The 17,853-nt window shown below is 58.3% G+C and overlaps 2 protein-coding genes across 6 annotated transcripts in view; both read left to right on the top strand.

The window, feature by feature from the left end:
- The first annotated feature begins 343 nt into the window (after window positions 1–343).
- SH2D5 (SH2 domain containing 5) lies at window positions 344–12,426 on the top strand. 5 transcript variants are annotated; one of them, XM_016149198.2, is made up of 12 exons: window positions 344–388; window positions 1,771–1,924; window positions 3,861–3,893; window positions 4,334–4,497; window positions 4,883–4,966; window positions 5,456–5,530; window positions 6,575–6,721; window positions 7,966–8,214; window positions 8,373–8,547; window positions 8,941–9,049; window positions 9,523–9,682; window positions 10,374–12,426. In XM_016149198.2, the coding sequence occupies exons 4-12, from the start codon at window positions 4,411–4,413 to the stop codon at window positions 10,575–10,577; spliced, it is 1,290 nt and encodes a 429-aa protein (XP_016004684.2). In that variant the 5' UTR covers window positions 344–388; window positions 1,771–1,924; window positions 3,861–3,893; window positions 4,334–4,410; the 3' UTR covers window positions 10,578–12,426. The 5 variants fall into 5 exon arrangements, with proteins under 5 accessions (XP_016004684.2, XP_036085438.1, XP_016004685.2 ...); XM_036229545.1 differs by lacking the exon at window positions 3,861–3,893; XM_016149199.2 differs by lacking the exons at window positions 344–388; window positions 3,861–3,893 and having other exon boundaries at window positions 1,818–1,924; window positions 4,886–4,966.
- Window positions 12,427–14,019: 1,593 nt separating this feature from the next.
- KIF17 (kinesin family member 17) overlaps window positions 14,020–17,853 on the top strand; it is a 33,528-nt gene continuing 29,694 nt past the window's right edge. Inside the window, exon 1 of the mRNA XM_016149195.2 lies at window positions 14,020–14,265. Within this exon, the coding sequence (XP_016004681.2) occupies window positions 14,035–14,265 (231 nt within the window). The 5' untranslated portion in view covers window positions 14,020–14,034. The remainder of the gene's footprint in view (window positions 14,266–17,853) is intronic.

The raw sequence follows: 17,853 nt of genomic DNA, 5'->3' as shown, positions 1-17,853 counted from the left end.
TGGAGGACAGCTGGAGCTGCTTGGAGGGGCAGGAGGAGAAAGACTCTACCGGAGGAGGGAACCTTCAGCGAGACGCGGGGCACTCAGAGCCCCCGCCCTGGTAAAGACGCCCTCAGAGGGCGGGGACGTCCCCTCCCCACCGCCCGCGGCCTGCACCCTTTAGGGCGGGGCGCCGGGGAGCGAGCAGGCGGGGGCGGTGCCCAGGCCCCTCGCGGCCGCTGATTGGGCAGCGCGGCCGAGAGGAGCTGCTCCGCGGGCGCCGATTGGTGGGTGCAGGCCGCGATCCCGGGGGCTGGTTCCCGCGGCCACGTGGGGGGCGGCTGGCGGCGAGGCGGGCGGCGGAGACGAGCGGAGCTGCAGCGATCGGCCTCGAGACGCGGCGGCGGCGGTGAGTGAGCGCCGGGGAGCCTGGGAGGCCGGGGCTGGGGTCGGGGGATCCGGGGGAGCGGAACTCGGTCCCCAAGCGCAGAGATGGGGAGAGCGTTTCTAATGGCGGGGAACACCTCTGCCCCATCCCTCCATCACCAGCACCATCCATCACCTCCACTGTCACCTCCGCCGTCCCTCCTCCTGCGTCCTGCCCCGCTCACCCCTCGGTCGGTCGCGGGAGTTTCTCTGCCCCAGGCCTGGGGGCTGTCAGCTGAAAGCCCTAGCAGCGCTCCCCAAGAATCACAGTAATCGCAGGAATAATAACCCACGCCGTGGAGCGCTCTGCACCTCGCGTGCCGCTGGCCGCGTACATGGTTTCGGCCCCCCTTAATCCTGAAAACCGCACGTTCCTCTCTGTCGTCTGTTTGGAGAGGCCGTCCTCACTACCCTGTATTAGATAGCAGCCCCCGCCCCCCCCCCACGCACGCACATCCTCCTCCCCCAACTGTATTTCTCTCTAAATTATTTATCCCAACCTTCCCCCCACCCCACCCCCCGCCTGCATCAGGTGTTGTTTGTTTCCGGCACCCGAACCCCAATCCGGTTTGGGTGCTCAGCGAGTGTTGGGACTGTTTTGCTCACCTGGCCCATAGTTCCACTCGGAAATATTCTCAGAATAAACAAACAGATGCACTCGAGAAGGTGGCTGCTATTATTATCCCTAATTTACAGTTGAGGAAATGGAGATGGAGAGGTTAAGTGACTTGCCCAAGATCACATCAGCCAACCTTGCTGGGACCCATAATCCATGATCTTGACCCCTGGCCCTTGGCTGGTGGTTCAGTCTCCTCCCACCCTGTTGCCTCAGGAAGGTGGAGGTGGTACCAGAAGCTGTGTTGGGGCAGAGGGGTGCTCCTCTGTGCAGCAGAACCAAAGGCGGTGGGGCTGACCCACTGATGAGGTGGCTCTAGCAGCCCCAGGCCATCTGGCCTGGAAGGCAGAGAGGAAGCTACTGTTTTGCTGATCGGATCAGTCCCGCAGCACCTGAGATGTTCCAGGCGGCTAGATAAGCTGGGACTCACCAAACTCTAGAGGCGGACACCCCGTTTACTTGGGTGAGGGGAGTCTGAGCAGAAGGGCAATGCCATGGCCTCTAGGAAGAGCCCCAGAGACCTGGGTTTGCTTCTCGGCTTGCTTCTTCCTTATGCTGTGTGACCTGGGCACATGACTTTACTCTCCTGAACAACCCTTAGTTAAGCCCAGAGTCTGCAAGCTGAGCAGTCTCCCAGGAGTTGGGTCGTCCCCATGACTCCACTCAGCTATGGTGCGGTGCAGCAGAGGGCCTCTGTCCTTGAACTCTCCAGACACTGTCAACCCATCCAATCCCCTGTCTCTAAGCAGGACCACCTGGAAAGCCTCAGAAGCGCAAGAGAAGAGCCCCAGCCAGGCTCAGCCAGGCTCCTGTGGAAACTCTTGGAAAAACAGGCCTGGTCCAAAGAGATAAGTGGGTGTTTGTTCCTGAACCGACCGGCACACAGGTCTTTCCAGGCTCAGGGTGAGTCTGCTACCCTCCTTGGTCCCATGGGTAGCCCCCAACTCCAGGCCTGGGGCTGAAATGTGCTGTGCCCCTCTGCTTGGGAGGGACGGAGAGGAAGAGAGAAACTTCCAGCATCCTGGGAATGGGGGAAGGATCAGGTGATAGTGGGCAAGGTGGGGCTCGTAAGAGAGCCAGTGGCCTCTCCACTCCCACCACCTGGATGCGGGGTGTCCCTGAGGAAGCCACGGCTCTGGATCTGGAGGGCAGGGGCTGTCTGCAGCCTCGGGCACAGCTGTCTCAGCATGTGTGAGGCAGAATGTGTGCCTTGTGTCATAACCCATGTGATTCCTTGCTTACCCTCTTATGTCTGAGGGGCTGTGTCAGCGCAGGCAGGGTGAGAAATGTGTTCCTCCCCTCTCCCTCCTCCCGCCTCTCCTCTCTTCTTTTGTCTTTTTCATCCTCCCTGCTTCCACTTCTGTGGCTGCCTTTTTTTAAATCCTCTGTTCTTTCCCTCTCTCCCTTCTGCTCCATTTGCTTCCTCCGTTCCCCGCCAGCTGTGGGTACAGGGCATCCCAGCCCATGATGTGGTGATTATAAAGCAGAAAGCTGAGTTCACTGGCAACACCCGTCTCCACACCTGGAATGGGGGCCACATAGCTTTCGTGCTGGTTACACGTCTAACTTTGCCTTATTTAAACATAAAATAGGCATGATGACAAAAATGATCAGGATCAAAAAGTGTGAGGGTGTGAGGGCCCAGAACAACAGGAGAGGAGAGAGGACAGAAGGAGGAACTGGGAAGCCTTCAAAGGGATGGTGCAGCCTTTATTTTCTGGCTTTTCCTTTGCTGGCTGCTCACTAAAAATAGTAGATTGCTGCTGGTGCCTCCACCTGGCCTGAGCCTGGGGCCGAAGGTCCGGAGTAGGCGGAGGGAGGGGCTGCTCTAGGGCTCCTGGTCCTGAGTGTGCATCTTTCCCAAAGCACCCAAAGCCCCTTCTCCAAGGACTCCTGCAGGTGGAGAGAGCACACCCAGGATGTGCCCAGTGCCTGCCCAGAGCCCTTTCTGATCCCTCCTTTCTCCTGGCAGGAATCGTGGCCCTTAGGCAGGGCTCCCCTCTTGCCACACCCCCCCCCCCAGACCTGATGGTCCCCTGTCAGGTGTGGCTCAGTGCAAGGAGGGCACCGACAGAGGTCAGACCTCACTGCCATGCTCCCTCCTGAACAGCAGGCTTTGCAGCCCCGCATCCCCTGTGGGACCTCGTCGAGCGTCAGGTCTAAGCCCATCCGGCATCATGCTAGGTGCCGGCTACTCCATTCAATTCTCGTTGACTCCTCGCGTTATTCCAGGTTTGAGGGTGAGGAAATGGAGGCTCAGAGAAGTGAGATGGCCTATCCAAAGTCACACAGCGTTTGGACCCAGGTCTCTCTGATCCCAAGTGCAGTGATTATAACTAGGTTGGTGAGACAGAGCTAGCTAGGTTGGGGGATGACGGTGGGGGTCTAAGTGGACCCCAAGAAAGACTGAGGGGGCTGAATCCTCGGGGCCCCAGGCAGAGGCAGTCAGCCATTCTTTCTCATGATGCCTTTATTCCATATTTATTGAAGACCAGCTGTGGTCTTGAGCTCTAATGAGGAGTAAGCCTTCTCCCTGCCCTTGAGGACAGTCTAGTAAGGGGTGCGGGGGTTCCTTCTCTCCTCCATTAGTAGATCTGGGACAGAGACCCCAGGAAAGACCAGAATCTGGGCCGGGGTGGGGGATGGGGCCCTCCAGCTCATGGGCCAGCCCCATAGTCTACAGAGCTGGAAAATGCTGTGGCTCCCCACTGCCTACAGGGCAGAGCCTCAAGTCCCTAGTCTGACGTTTAAGGCTGATCCCAACCTGGCTCCAGTCTGCTGCTCTGGAAAGGTCTACCCTCAGGGCTCCAGCTGCTTTCGCCCCTCTGTGCCTTTGCAGGCTGGTCTCGCTGCTGTCACACCATCCTCTCAGGTGATGCTGCCCCGCCCCTCCCCTGGCTCTTTGCAGAAGCTGGTTGCATGCCGGTACCCCCTCCTTCCACCCCAGAGCAGCCCAGCCCAGAGCTCGGAGGTGTCAGTGTTTGACCAGGGGCATGGACCGCCTGCTACGCCCCTTCCTTTAGCTGTTTCCCCAAACCTCACCCCTCATCCAGGCCTTCGTAGCTGCAGCAACCTGCATTTCACATCCTCCTCTCTGCTTTATCACCATCTAGCATATTTCATGTCTTATTTATTTCGTTTCATGTCTTTCTCCCATGGGAATGTTGGCTCCATGAGGGCAGGAAGGAGTTCATCATTTTGCTCAGGGGTCTGTGTCCCGTGTCCCCAGTGCCCAGGACACTGCAAGTGCCCAGTAAGGATTTGTCAGATGAAGCTTCCTGGCCTCTGATGGGGAGCATTATGTCTCAACAGCTTGGGAACCAGCCCTTCTCCCCTGCCCTTTGCAGCCTTCTCTCCCGTGGGGCTTGAAGCTGGGCACCCTGGGGGCCATGCAGAAGGCTGGGGCAAGGGGCCGGAGGGCCTCTGACTGCGGCCCTGCCCCTCACCGGCCCAGGTGCATCACCAAGTTTGCCCAGGTGGGTGGGGCCGCCCCCTGTGGCGCGTGCTTCGGTGGGTGGTGACTGGGTGGCAGGTCCTGGGGGTAGGGAGGAGCCGTAGGGCAGACTTATTTCTGTGCCTTCCCTCCTTAACCCAGGCCCCGGAATGTGTGCGTTGGGCACAGATGAGGCGGTGGGGCCTCAGGGGCCGAGTGGCTTGACCAAGGCCACGTCCTGGGAAAGTAGCAGGGCCTGGACTCCAAGTACAGTGCTCTCACCGTCCACAGCTTACCAGACACCGCAGAGCATGTGTTGGGCGGGGGCGGGAAGGGGGGGAGGCGGTGAAATTTGGAGGATAGGGATCAAAAGCCCATAGGCCTGACTCTCCTGCCTCTCCGCCCCCCGCCCCCCGCACTCTCCCAAGCAGTACGTGGGCTCCTTCTCCGTGGACGATCTAGACACCCAGGAGAGCGTGTGGCTGGTGCAGCAGCAGCTGTGGGCACTGAAGGTAGGGAGCTGGGGTCATAGCCTTGGGATGGCAGGCTGGGAACGAAAGGCCCCTGAGACCCGCGGATCCACCCCGCCCCCCAGTCATAGAGATGGAGCAAGTGAGGCCCAGGGAGGGACAGGACCAAAGCCATTCTGAAAGGTGGGCCCCACCCAGCCTCTGGGGGCCACATTCTGCATGCCCTGGGACTCTTCCCTTGGGCGGTTGTGCCCTGTGCCCTGTGGGTGGGAGCCGTAGGTGGGAACCACAGGTGGGAGATGTGGGAGATGGCCAGAACTGGACCAGCTATGGCGCTGGCTCGGCGGTGGCCTGCCAGGAGCCATTCATATTTCCCCGGCTCCTGGGGGGGGGGGGGTCCACTGTCCAGGGCTCAGTCCTCCGTCAGGCGGGGTGGAGTTGGCTGACCAGCCTGTGGTGACTGGTACTGAGGCTGGGCTGGGTGGGGCCTGGGAGATAACACTTGCCCCTCACCCCCTCTCTCTCACCCAGGACTGTCCCCGACGCCGGGCCGTCATCCTGAAATTCAGCCTTCAGGGCCTCAAGATCTACAGCGGGGAGGGTGAGGTAGGAGCCCATGTGGGTGCAGGTGAGGACTGGACAGAGAGGGTGTCCTACTCCCTCAGGACATACTTGCCTCCACCCAGGCCCTATACTGTCCCTTGATCCTCCCAGCCTGTCCAGGGCCTTTGGAGTCCTCTCCCCGAGGGGCCTCCCCCTGGGCAAGCTCAGTGGGCAAGAGCCTCTCCTCCATCTCACCCCCTGCCCCTAGGCCTCCAGAATCTCCAGGGGCCACCTCCTGGCCGCATCATGAGGTTTTCGTGAGTCCCCGTCCGCTATATAGGCTGCCTGGCGTTGGCCAGCGGGCTGTGGCCAGTTCTCATGGTGGGGGCAGGCGGGGCAGGCTCGGGCTGGAGGCCGGCTGGGAGCCCCTGCTTAGTCAGCCCTCCTCCTCCTGCTGCGAGCCAACGTTTGATGAACACTAACTGCATTCCAGACTGTACAATGCCACTCACCTAAGACTGGTGCAAATGGTGACCCAGTGGGGGCCTTGGGGTCAGGTCCTATTCCACTTGCATGAGGTCTCACTGACCCCACCAACAACCCCATTGGAGGGGTATTATCGCAACTAACCTTGTCACAACAAGGGCTCAGAGGGCTGTACTCACCTGTGTAAGACACATGGAAAGTGAGTGGCAGGGCCAGAATTCAAACCCCGGTCATCTGTCTCCGGGGACCAGGCGTGCAGCCCCAGGGCCTGTGCCACAGCCTCTCCGTGAGCCTGCAGGCCGTGAATGCTCTGCCCCTCGGTTCCGGAGCTTGGGCGTGGTGATTCCAACCAGCAGGTTGGCAGAGGGAGCAGGAGATCCAAGCCCAGTGGCCGTGGAAGGATAAGGATAAGAGTTGCGGTTTGTAGTAGGGTTAGGGCAGGTCTGGAAGGAGGGAAGGCTTCTTCACCCCAGTAGCTGGGTGGGCCTTAAACTGGGCACTGCAGGCCTGGGAGTCCTGTCGGCAGGTGTGTGGGGCCCGCAGGGCTGGCATGCACTGGGCTGGCCGCTGCAGGCCTGGTTGGGAGTCTGATGGAGGCCGTCACACCTGCTGCCTCCTCAGGTGCTCCTGATGGCACACGCCCTGAAGCGAATACTCTACTCCACCTGGTGCCCAGCCGACTGCCAGTTTGCCTTTGTGGCCCGAAACCCGCGGAGCCCGGCCAGCAAGCTCTTCTGTCACCTCTTTGTGGGCAGCCAGCCTGGCGAGGTATCTGGGGCCCAGGCAGGGGGGCCACCACCGAGGCTGGGGTTGGGGGCGTGCTGTGCATCAGCACGGTTTCTGGGGACCGAGGCCTTGGAGGGCTTAGCTACGCTGGCTTGGGCCCGCTCCAGATGTGCACCCATTGCCACGCTGGCTCCTTCTGTGCTCTGCCCACTGAGGATCCCACAAAAGTAAGTCGGGGGCCTCAGCGTGCCACAGGGACCAGGCCATGCGCTTGGAGATTAGCGGGTCACCCTGCCAGGCCTCTGCTCCTGCTGGTCTCTCTGCCGGGACTGCCCTTCCCTTTCTCATCCTGGCAAATTCTAACTTGCCCTTCAAGGCTCAGCCCCTATGTCTGTGAAGCCCACCTACTCTTCTAGACTGCCCCTCCCTTCTGGGGTCCTATGACATGAACCGTACTCTATTACTTGGCCGTCCCTAATTACAGACACTGGAGGACTTTGAGAGCAGAGACTGGGTCCAGGTTCCAGTGCTTGGCCCGATGGCTCAAGTGGGTGGGCTGGTAGATCCCGGCAGTCAAAGCCAGTGTGACCACCATGAACAGCAGAGCCTTGGCAGCCAGTCGTTCAGCAAACAGAGGCTGGATTTGGTTCCATTCAGCAAGTATTTGCCCATCCTCACTGTATGTCAAGCCCTGTGCTGGCTACTGGAGTGACAGGTGGCAGAGACATGGCCCTTGATCTTCCGGGGCTCATGGTTCCAGGGTGTTGGGGCTGGATGATGGACGTGGCGGGTAGAATGTTCTGGCTCCAGAGTGCTGGGCCTATGCTGGGGAGTCTGGGCTCTGTTCCATTAAAGAAGCACAGCGGGGTGGGGATGAAGAATCTGAGGACACGGGTGGCACGTTCTGCCCAGGGTCACACAGCAGCTCCTAAGTGACAGAGCCAGCACTGGATCCCAGGTTCTGCAACTCCAGGGCCTGGCACTGACCCAAGGCACAGGGTAGGGATGGTAAACCCAGGGGGAGGAGTGCTTTAGCCCAGATATTCCCAGCTCCAAGCATGGTGCCTGAGCAAAGTAGATGCTCGGTGTTTGTTGAATGGATAGAGGAAGCCGGTAGGGGAGGCTACATGGTGGTGAGGTTTTGAGGTATAAGGAGAAGTTTTCCCTGGAACAGCGGGGAAGAACATTCCAAGCCAAGGAGCCGCATGCCGCCATGGTGAGTGGGTCGATGCCTGAGGCGTTCCCCAGGAGCCCTCCCACAGCTGAGCCCCGCCTCCTCTCTCCAGGTCCAGATCCTGCACCTGCTGCTCTGCCGCTCCTTCCAGCTCACTTACCTCTTGCAGCACCCTGAGGAGCGGGCACAGCCTGAGCCCTGTGGGAGGCCTGCAGGGGACGTGCCCCTGAAGCCACTGTCCAGTCCTGGGGGCCCCCTTGGCTTAGTTCGGGAGCCCTTTGGCCGAGATCAGCTCTCACAGAACGTTCATGCACTAGTCTCCTTCCGGCGGCTGCCCGCAGAGGGGCCCATGGGCAGTATGGTATGCAGCGCCCGGGCCAGGGAGTGGGCAGTGGGCAGGGAACTGGGTGAGGATTTAGGGATCATGTGAGGGGATGCTGGACTTCAGAGGGAGGGGGCTTCACCTGACAAGGCTGGGCCTGATCCGCCCGCCCCTCTGGGCCCCTCTTGGTGGATTAGAAGGAGCTGCCAGAGCTGGAAGGCCGTGGGGGCCCCCGCCATGCCCGCCTGGGGAATCCCTACTGTTCGCCCACGCTGGTGCGCAAGAAGGCCATTCGGAGCAAGGTGATCCGCTCGGGGGCCTACCGCGGCTGCACCTACGAGACCCAGCTGCAGCTGTCAGCCCGGGAGGCCTGTGAGTAGCCGGAGCATGCCTGCCCCCTGCACCTGGGGCGCAAGCCTGTGTACCCCTATGTGAGTCAGAGAGGGTGGGCCCGAGTGTCCGTTCCTGCGAGGCTGTGACTGTGCCTCCGAGCGGATGTACATTGTGGTCACGTGTGTGAGTGTGTGTTCAGATCTACATGCTGGGGGCTTGCACAGCTGTGGATGTGCTTTAGCTGGCGAGTGGGTGTGAGTGTGTGTGGGGGTGCACTTGTGTGTGGATGTGTCTTTTGGGGGGGGCGGTGAGGAAGGGGAGGCTTGGTGAGGAGGCATAAGGTCATGGACCTGCGGTGGTGGCGTGGGCTGGGCACAGGGGGGGACGGGACAGCCTCTCTCTCTCCCTCTGACTTCTGGGTGGTCTCCACAGTTCCTGCTGCATGGGAGGCGTGGCCTGGGGGGCCTGGCGGCCCCTCATGCCTGGTGGACAGTGAGGGCAGCCTGACGGAGAACATCTGGGCCTTTGCTGGCATCTCCAGGTAGGAAGGGCTTGGCAGCATGCCCAGCTCTTTGGGATGGGCAGAAAAATTGGCTGTGTGACCTCGACACCCGACCCCGCCCCGCCCCGCCCCCCCCACCCCCGTGCAATCCTGTACAAGGGCAGAGTGCTCTGAGCTCTGCACCCTGGGCCTCAGTTTTCTCACCTGTAAATGGGATAATAAAAGGGCTTTCATTGCAGGGCTGTGGAGACGATCAAGTGAGATAATTCACATGAGTAAAAGATCTCAGCACCAGTGACAGCTCCCTAAGTGTCAGCTCTTTAAAAGTCTCCTGATTGAGTCTTCAAGTTGTCAATTAAGGCAGTCTGACAGCATGCTGTCGTAGAGGGCCTTCTCTGGGACAGGCACTGTGTTGCCGATGCCGTGGGCTGTTATGCCATTGCCAAGTGGAGCAACCGGAAGCTGGGGCCAGACTGGGGTCCTACCTTCAGCCTCTCCATCTGCCCTCCCAGGCCCAGTGCCCTCGCGCTGCTGCGGAGAGACGTGCTTGGGGCCTTCCTGCTGTGGCCTGAGCCGGGCACCAGCGGCCAGTGGTGCCTGTCGGTGCGGACGCAGTGCGGGGTGGTGCCCCATCAAGTGTTCCGAAACCACCTGGGCCGCTACAGCGTGGAGGTAAGAGTGCGCGCGGGCCACTGCCGCCACCGCTAGCCCTCAGGCCCCTCCCGGTCAGGCCCCGCCCCTTTCTGACCTCTAAGCCCGCCTCATCCTCATCCCAGTCCCCCATTGGCTCTCTGGCCTCTTATTGACCATCAACCGACTCCATCATTGGCCCTGCTGGCCTCGTCCCCACTGGCCCACTTGACCCCACCTCTACCTATGGGCTCTTCCCTAGGGCCCTCTCTCCAGAGGCTTTCAGAGTTCTCTCTAGTGGAGTCTGGAGCTAGCGTCATATCTAAATTCCTACAAGAATCCCAGCTTTTGCTTTCCAACACCTAACCCATGAATTAGAAGAGGAGGAAGCCGACTCAGAAAGAGTAAGGGCTTGCCTAAGCTCATATAGCCTGTGAGTCACCAGGTCTGGCATCTTGGCTGATCACAGGTGTCCAGGGATCGGAATGGGTGCGTGGAGCTTTTTAAATGTGTGCCCTTACCTCATGCTAAGTGCCTCAGTTCTGTCCAGGCTGGGAGGGGAGAAAGAGAGAGGAAATGGTGTCTGGATCTGCTGTGAGCATCACAGTGACCACTCTGAGCTCGAACTTCCTCCTCTCTGAAGTGGGGCAGGATCCCCAGTGAGGGGGCGGTTGGTGCCCAGCACCAGCCATGGTGAAGGGGAAGCTGGATCTGAAGCCCCTTCCTCCCCTAGCACCTGCCAGCTGAGTTCCCCAGCCTGGACGCCCTGGTGGAGCACCATGCCGGAACCGAGCGCAGCCTCTTCTGTTCCCTTGACATGGGCCGCCTGAACCCCAGCTATGAGGAGCAGGACTGTGGGCCCGAGGGCAGGCCTCCTCGGACACTCCGGCCCCTTAGCCATGCCAAGTCAGAGGCAGAACTGCTCGGTCTGGGCTAGGAGGCCAGCCCCACACCAGCAGGCCCTGTCCTGTCCTGGCTCCTGGGCCTCTCAGCAGGCTACTCTGCCCGTCTTCCACCCCGTTGGTCACCAGTTCCATCCAGTCGCACTGCCCCTTGGACCAGTCTTCCATCACTTCACCGACTATGTGGGAGAGTCCTGAGATTTGGGATTGCCAGTGGCTTCTCATATGACACATGGTCCCTTGAGATTGCAAGAGGGGCAGACAGAGCTCCAGGCTTCCGGGAACTTGCTGGGTGACTTGGATGTCCTCACTGGGCTTCACTTTGACAGACGGGGGAGAAGTGTTCAGGAAGGCAGGAGGAGTGAGTTCTCGCTTTGAGCAAAAGCCTGAGGGCAAGCCACCCTCTCCATGAGAGACAGAGCTGACTTGGTGGAGCTCGTGAGCTACATCCAGGCTGCCTGCTTCTCAAGTCATCTGAGTCTTCCCTTGAGTTCTGAGGAATGGGGGCTGGTAGGGTGTCGAAAGGGCGGGATGGATGAAGAGCCATGCTACCCAAAGCCCATGCATGCTGTGCAGAAAAGGGGCAGGAATCAGCAGAGAGGGCAAAGAACCTTTGTGTTGCTTGGGAAGCCTAGTTTGTTTCCACTTAAAACTGTGGGTTTGTGAGTCGTGCTTACTGGGAGGGGTTGCCCAGCTTCATCCCCTCCACTGCATGCCCGAGGACCACCAAGACACCCACATACCCTGGTGCAGCTTAGAGAGGTGAGCAGGGCCCTGCCCGGCTGGGCTTGCTGGCTGTGGTCTAGGGTCAGTGGCTGCCTGAGAAACCATCCGTTGCTGACCAGGGATGTCAGGGGCCATCTCACCTCACTTGGCCAGCTCCACCAGGGATTGAGTCAGAGCAGAACCACCCAGCTAGAACTGACATGGGCCGTGTCAGAGGGAGCTTGGCCTCCGTGGTCAGAGGGGATCCACAAAAATGTCTCCAGTCTAAGGCACTGGCCCTGCACTGACTAACAGATCTGGGTATCACCCTTTATAAGTAAACGTGACAGGCTTAAGTCTAACAAGTTAGGGAGCAAGGTCACTTTGGGTGAACTTCTATTTCTGAAGCAGAGACCTACGTAGTCACGAGTCTGGAGGCTGCCCTTTTCCCCACCCAGGAGTGGGCTGTGACTGTTCAGTGCCTCGAAAGTAACAGGTTTCTGACTCCTGGAATGAAGATGGCATCCTCAACTGACAAGAAATGAGGGAGAACCCTCAGAAGCTGGTGTTCCCAGCTTAAAATTCCTTACCCAGGAAGCGGTCTTGGCTAGGGACCTTGTCATTCCTCTTGTAAGGGTTAGGAGGAAGCCGCCTTTTGGGGTTCTTTATTTTTTACTGGAACTAGAGCACTGATTTTGTACTGAATGTGAGTGGGAACCCGGGACTCGCTTTACGGCCATTTGTACTGGAACTCATCTCCCCCCTGAGCAAAACCCTGCTCCCTAGTGGGAGGCCCCAGCCCTGTATTGCCCTGGCAAGGAAAGGGGTTTGGTGATAGGGTGTTCAGGATTACAACACTGGAGTCACACTTTTAAGAAGACCTGGTAACTGGTCCAGGCTTCAGCCAAAGCTTATTACCTCCGTGATCTCTCTGTGATGGATGTGTTTTGTTGTGCAAATTATCTGTGTGGACAAGGCGTCAGGAATGTTCCCAAAGCACCTTAACATCTCTCCACACATTTATTGCTCACGTGGTACAAACATGGCAAGGTTTTTGACCCATGTGTGCAGATGCTTCAGCATCTTAATGATAGATTAATTTTCTCTGTCCCAACCAGTACTACTTGGTTAGCCCAGCTCTCCTTACTGTGTGTACTTGAAATAAAATGCATTTTTTGATTTGTCTAGTGCAGAATTTTCCTTTGAAATTGAAGTCTTTGTTCACTTTGCTCTGTGGTTTTTGTTTGCCAAACACACCTTTGGCTTGTGCTGGATGTAAACCAGACAGGTCCTTTCCTCAGAGGCCCAGGATGTCCTGAAGGAATCAGATCCGGGTATTTATTCAAATCCTATTTCTCCTGCTGAAAATCTTCAGTGATTATTTCCTGTAAGATAAGGACTCAAGTCCAGTGCTCTGGCAACTTTGGTTTTCCTTCTGTTCCTGGAGCATGCCACAGGACCTTTGCACAGCCGGGACAGATCTTGTCCTCCCCCCTGCCCTTTGCCTGGTTGATTCCTCAGTTCCTGTCACTTCAAGAAGCCTGCCCCCCCGTGGGGGAGGGGTGCTGGGTAAGGCTCCCTTGTTGGATATTCTATGGAACTGGTCCTTTAGTGTGTAATGACTCGTTCATTTATGGGATTTTTGTATATTTCCGATGGCATTCTCTCCTGCTAGACTAGACCATGAGCTCCAGGAGGGCAGGGGGTGGCTGTCTCCCAGTGCCTATCTTGATGCCTGGCAGGCAGCTCGCTGACTGTGCCTCTGTGCAGAGTGGAGCCCAAAGCTCGCATGTTTGGGTTGGGGAGACTTGTGCTGAGCCAAGAGAGATGGGCGGGGCAGCCTATACAGTCAAAAAGACTTTGGCTCTCAAAGGTTTTTCTTTTGTTTCGTTTCTTAATCTTGAATCTTAGAAAAAATGAGGGACAGCATTAGAAAGAAGTCTTGCCCTATCCCAGGGGCATGTTCTGGGGCAGCCTTGTGAGTCAACACGGGGATGTGAAGAAAGGCTAGCTAGGTCCTCCTTGCCTTTCTCAGCAGGTCTCTAACCCCCACGTGAGACCCCTCCTCTTCTATCTCTCTCTGGGGTGGAGTCAAGCCTGGCCTCCCGGTCTGAGCTGGGCAACCCTGGACAAGTTGCTTAACCGCTCTGAACTGGGGCTGTGAGCGTTAGAGAAGCGAACGGGCATGAAGCGCCTGGCACGGAACAGGCAGACGCTCCAGCAAAGCCAGGTGCTCAGGGAGGCGGCCCGGCCCACGCGTGCGGGCCTCCAGCCCGGGGATCTCCCGCCGCACGCTCGCTGCGGCCCTGCGCGGAGATCGAGCTGACGCTCCCGCGAGCCGCCGCCTGTGACGCCGCGGGCGTTGCCCGGCAACCGCGAACGCCCTGGCGGCGTGCGTGCGAGCGGGCGGGCCGCTGGGGCGGCTCGGGGCCTCGGTCCTGCCAGCGCCTGCAGCGCGGATCCCCCACGTCCCCCGCCCGGGCTGGGCCTCAGGGACGGGCAAGCCCGGGCGCGGGAGGAGGCGGCAGCGCCGGCTCCGATCCGGAGACGCCCCCGCCGCGCCCATCCTCCTCTCTGGGCGCCCCCCGAGGAGTCTGGTCCCCCGGCCGCAGCCAGGCCCTTGCCGCGAGGACCCGCCCCCCCGCGCCTGGCTCTGGCCTCGCCCCCTGGTCCTGGCGACCGGGGGCCCCTCGCCGGGCGGTGTGTCTCGGCCGCGGCGTCTGCGGCGTCCGCGGCGTCCGCGGCTTCCACGTCGGGTCGCGCCCCGGGGACCCCTGCCGCGGCGCCATGGCCTCGGAGTCGGTGAAGGTGGTGGTGCGCTGCCGCCCCATGAACCAGCGGGAGCTGGAGCTGAACTGTCAGGCCGTGGTGACGGTGGACTCCGCTCGTGGCCAGTGCTTCATCCAGAACCCCAGCGCCTCCGACGAGCCTCCCAAGCAGTTCACCTTCGATGGCGCCTACTATATGGACCACTTCACGGAGCAGATCTACAACGAGATCGCCTACCCGCTGGTGGAGGTGAGGGCACCGGAGGGGCCTCCTGATAGGCCGCCTCTGAGGACCTGCTGGGCAGCACTTGGGGCCACCCTGAGGGACAGCACTGGCCCCAAGCCCTGCGGGAAAAGCCCTTTCGGAGGGTCGCAGGTGGACGCTGCCAGCAGGTTGGTCCAAAGACTTTTTTCCAGGCAGGAGACAGCAGGAACCCACCTGCTATATCTGTGTCCAGGTCCCCACCATCCCCAGTGCCAGGGCTGTCCTCATCCCACCCATTCCAGGCCCTCTCCCACAAGAACTCCAGCCCTCAAGACCACTGCCCTCCGCCCTCATGCAAGAGCTCAGGACTTCTCTGAACGGTCCCGCCACTCTCCTCCCCCAGCCTCCTCCTCCTCTCCCAAAAGCAGGGGTCTCCTCCTCTTCCTCCTCCCACGCCTGGCCTCTACTTTCTCCCCCCTCAGCATCCAGAACCCTCTCCCTTACCCTCCTCTGGCTTCCTGAGAGGCTCTGGCAGCTCCAAGCCTATGCTGGGGGGAAGATCTCACCAGGTCCCTGCTTCTGCAAAGGGAAGGCCACTGGCCTGGCCCTGTCTTGGAGCAATGGAAACCCTTGCTCTTGGGTCTAACTCTTCCTCCTCAGCAGCTGGGAAACAGGGAGGCAGCAACAGCTTCTCGCCCTTTACTGGGCATTTGCTTCCCAGGGCACTCTCACACCAGGGAGCTCGTGTGAGCTTCAGAACTGGACAGCACTCACATTTCACAGATGGGGAGAATGAGGTCCTGGGGGCAGAGACTAGCCAAGCTTCTGATGAGTCTCTGGCAGAGGTGAGGCTGGAGCTACGCCTGCTGTCTCCTTTCCTTTCTATCAACATCTCCCCAGTGTCCAGCAAGTCGTTCCTTAAGTGAGATGTCACAGGTTCCAGGAAAAAAGGAAAAGGGTGGGAAATGCTGCATACGCCTTCCCTTGCTTGAAGCTGCACGTGGCGCATTGGGAAGTGAGGCTCTGGCGGTTCTTTCAGCAGAGAAATCAATGTGACTTAGCCCAGCGTTTCCGAAGTAGATTTGACCACGGAATGTTTTTGGTTTTGGCCGGCGGGCCATCTAACGTCCCTAGAACCCCAGCTTTGGCTGCTCTCTCTCTTCCTCCAAGACTCAGTCAAAACTCTGGAGAGGACTGAAGTGTTCCGAAAGCCAGAGTCCCCGGACCTGACCAGAGATGATGCCCAGGGCGTGAGGGCAGCGCCCCTCCAGGGGGTGGTGCCATGCTCTGGGGATGATCAGGCTCTTCTTCTCAGTCCTGGACTCCCAGGCTGGAAGTGACCTGAGGGGTGTCCCCTCCCTTGGGTTCTCGAACGTCCACCCAGTGGCGGGGGCTCATTATTCCCAAAGCAGCCTGTTCTACCTTTGCTTCTTGGCTCTTAGAAGACCGTTCTGCCTGGGGAGTCAGAGTCGGTCCCCCTGAAGCTTTCAGCCACCTGCCCTGGCTCTGTCCTGGGCTCCACAGCACGTCTCTGCTGCCTTGTTCAGGCTTGGCCCCTCCCAAGATTGGAAGGTTCCAAGATCATGTTCCTCCTTGGCATTGACTCCTCCAGGGCCTCAGCCTTGCTCATGGGTCCCCTCCTTATCCTGGAAGTAATACCTTGAGCAAGTCTTCCTCGTTGGGGTCCCTAGGAAGCCCCATCCCAGAGGTGGAGGCACTAAGGACACAAGAGCTACATCAGATCTCTCCTTCAGCTCCCAGTTTCCTCCACTTGTGATTTTCTGCCAGACACCTGCCTCTGGACCACCCACAGAGCCTGAACGTCAACACCACAAATGTTCTTTCCCAAGAATTCATTCATTCATTCATTCATTCATTCATTCATTCCTCTAACATAGCATCTCCATGCCAGGCCCCATTCTGGGCATGAGGAGTGCTGCCCTAAAGGAGGCAGAGACCCTGCCCTCAGTGAGCTCATGGCCAAGTGGGGGAACAGCTAAGCTGATAGCTATGATCCAGGGTGATGAGTGGGAGAAGCCTAGCAAACAGAGAAGGCTAGCAAACTTGAGCTTGAAGGGGCTGAGAAGTGAGGGGAAGGCAGGGAGGGCTTCCTGGAAGTGGTGAGGTCTGAGCTGAGACATGAGGATGAGAGGAGTTGGCCGGGCATGAAGGCGGAGGCAGGGGCCTTCCAGGTGGAGACCAGCATTTGATCTTCACAAAACCCTGTGGATGTATAGAGCTGGAGTCATCATTCCCAATGAGAAAACTGAGGCCCGGAGCATTACTGAACAAGTTAGGGGTGGTTCCAATTCCCAGCGCAGTGCCCAGGTCCGTGCTGCATCCTGCTGCCTGCCATTCAGTGAGCAGCATGCAAATCACATGCAAAGCATAGCTAGGTGGCTCTGAGCCAGAAGTGGCTGCTCCATCAGGGCCCAGTGGCTGTGTGTGTGTGCCCTGCTAGGCTCTGACTCCGCTCCCATGGCTCTCCCAGGGCTCTGACCTCCTTCGGGGGCCTCCTGCCCAGGGACTTTCCTTTCAGGTCCCATTGCCCCTTTCTGCCCTTTCTTTTTATTTTCCACCCCTTAAATCTAGACTCTGTTCCTGAACGTCTCTGTCACTAGGTGACCTCTTCGACAATCCACCCCAGACCCACCCTCTTCAGCCGACTTATCATGTCTTAACTTGAGCTGCTTGCCTGGTCTGCGGGCTCTTTCCTAGCCAGTGGCTTTGCCATCTCTCCCTACACCCCAGTTCACACATATGGCCTTAGAGTGACGTCTGGTGACCCACGCAGGGGCCAGGTCCAATGGCTTCTATCATGTGCAGACTGAGGACAGTGGGCCTAGTTTCCAGAGACAGTGACATGGTAGAAGCCTTAGTTAGAGTTTGGCTCCGGGATGGGACGTGGAGCTGTTCACTTTGAAAGGGGCAGAAAGGGGATGTGAGGCAATTCAGGATAGATGCTTTTTATTTCCGTTTCAATAGTGAAGTGTTTAATGTGAGGTAGAAAAAATACCCAGCACATCCAACCTGCAACGCAGTTTCATGGGAATTATTGCCAAAGATGACACCAGGTTAAAAAAAAAAAAAAGTCAAATAACAGTTGATTTCATGAAAATCACTTAATTCCAATCATTTAGGGATGGGGGACGTGGCGGGACCCGGGCGGAAGTACAGAGTGGCCAACATCGAGGACCTGCTCTGTGCGTGAGCTTGTTCCTGGCAGGTCTGGAAGTATCAGTTGATGGGTGAAACTTCTTTTATGAAATGTTATGTTTTTCCTTAAAAATGCATGTGGCATTGTTTTCTAATTCACTCCAGAGCAGCGCTGACCTGTAGAACTTTCTGCGATGGTGAACATGTTGTGTATTTGGGCCATCCACTCAAGCACCCACTAATCACTTGTGGCAAATGAGCACTTGAAATGAGGCCAATGCTACTGAGGAAGTGAATTTTAATTTTATTTAATTTTAGATAAATTACATTTAAATAACTACAAGCGGCCAGCGGCTCGACAGCAGTGCTTTTTAATCCAAATATAATGCGAGCCACCTGTGTTAATTAAAATTTTTTTAGTAGCCACATTTTAAAAAGTAGGAGACACGCAAAATTAATTTTAATAACACTTTACTA

This window comes from Rousettus aegyptiacus, unplaced genomic scaffold (assembly GCF_014176215.1).
Source record: "Rousettus aegyptiacus isolate mRouAeg1 unplaced genomic scaffold, mRouAeg1.p scaffold_m13_p_1, whole genome shotgun sequence".
Lineage (NCBI taxonomy): Eukaryota > Metazoa > Chordata > Mammalia > Chiroptera > Pteropodidae > Rousettus > Rousettus aegyptiacus.
Note: the sequence above shows the minus strand (reverse complement) of the source record. Positions and strands in the feature narration are given on the sequence as shown.

What these genes read in the sequence shown, in the direction of transcription:
- SH2D5 (XM_036229545.1), top strand. Translation starts at nt 4,411, where the DNA reads ATGCAGAAGGCTGGGGCAAGGGGCCGGAGGGCCTCTGACTGCGGCCCT. An exon ending in GCATCACCAAGTTTGCCCAG is followed by an intron (nt 4,498 to 4,882) that starts GTGGGTGGGGCC and finishes CACTCTCCCAAG; the next exon opens with CAGTACGTGGGCTCCTTCTC. An exon ending in AGCAGCTGTGGGCACTGAAG is followed by an intron (nt 4,967 to 5,455) that starts GTAGGGAGCTGG and finishes TCTCTCACCCAG; the next exon opens with GACTGTCCCCGACGCCGGGC.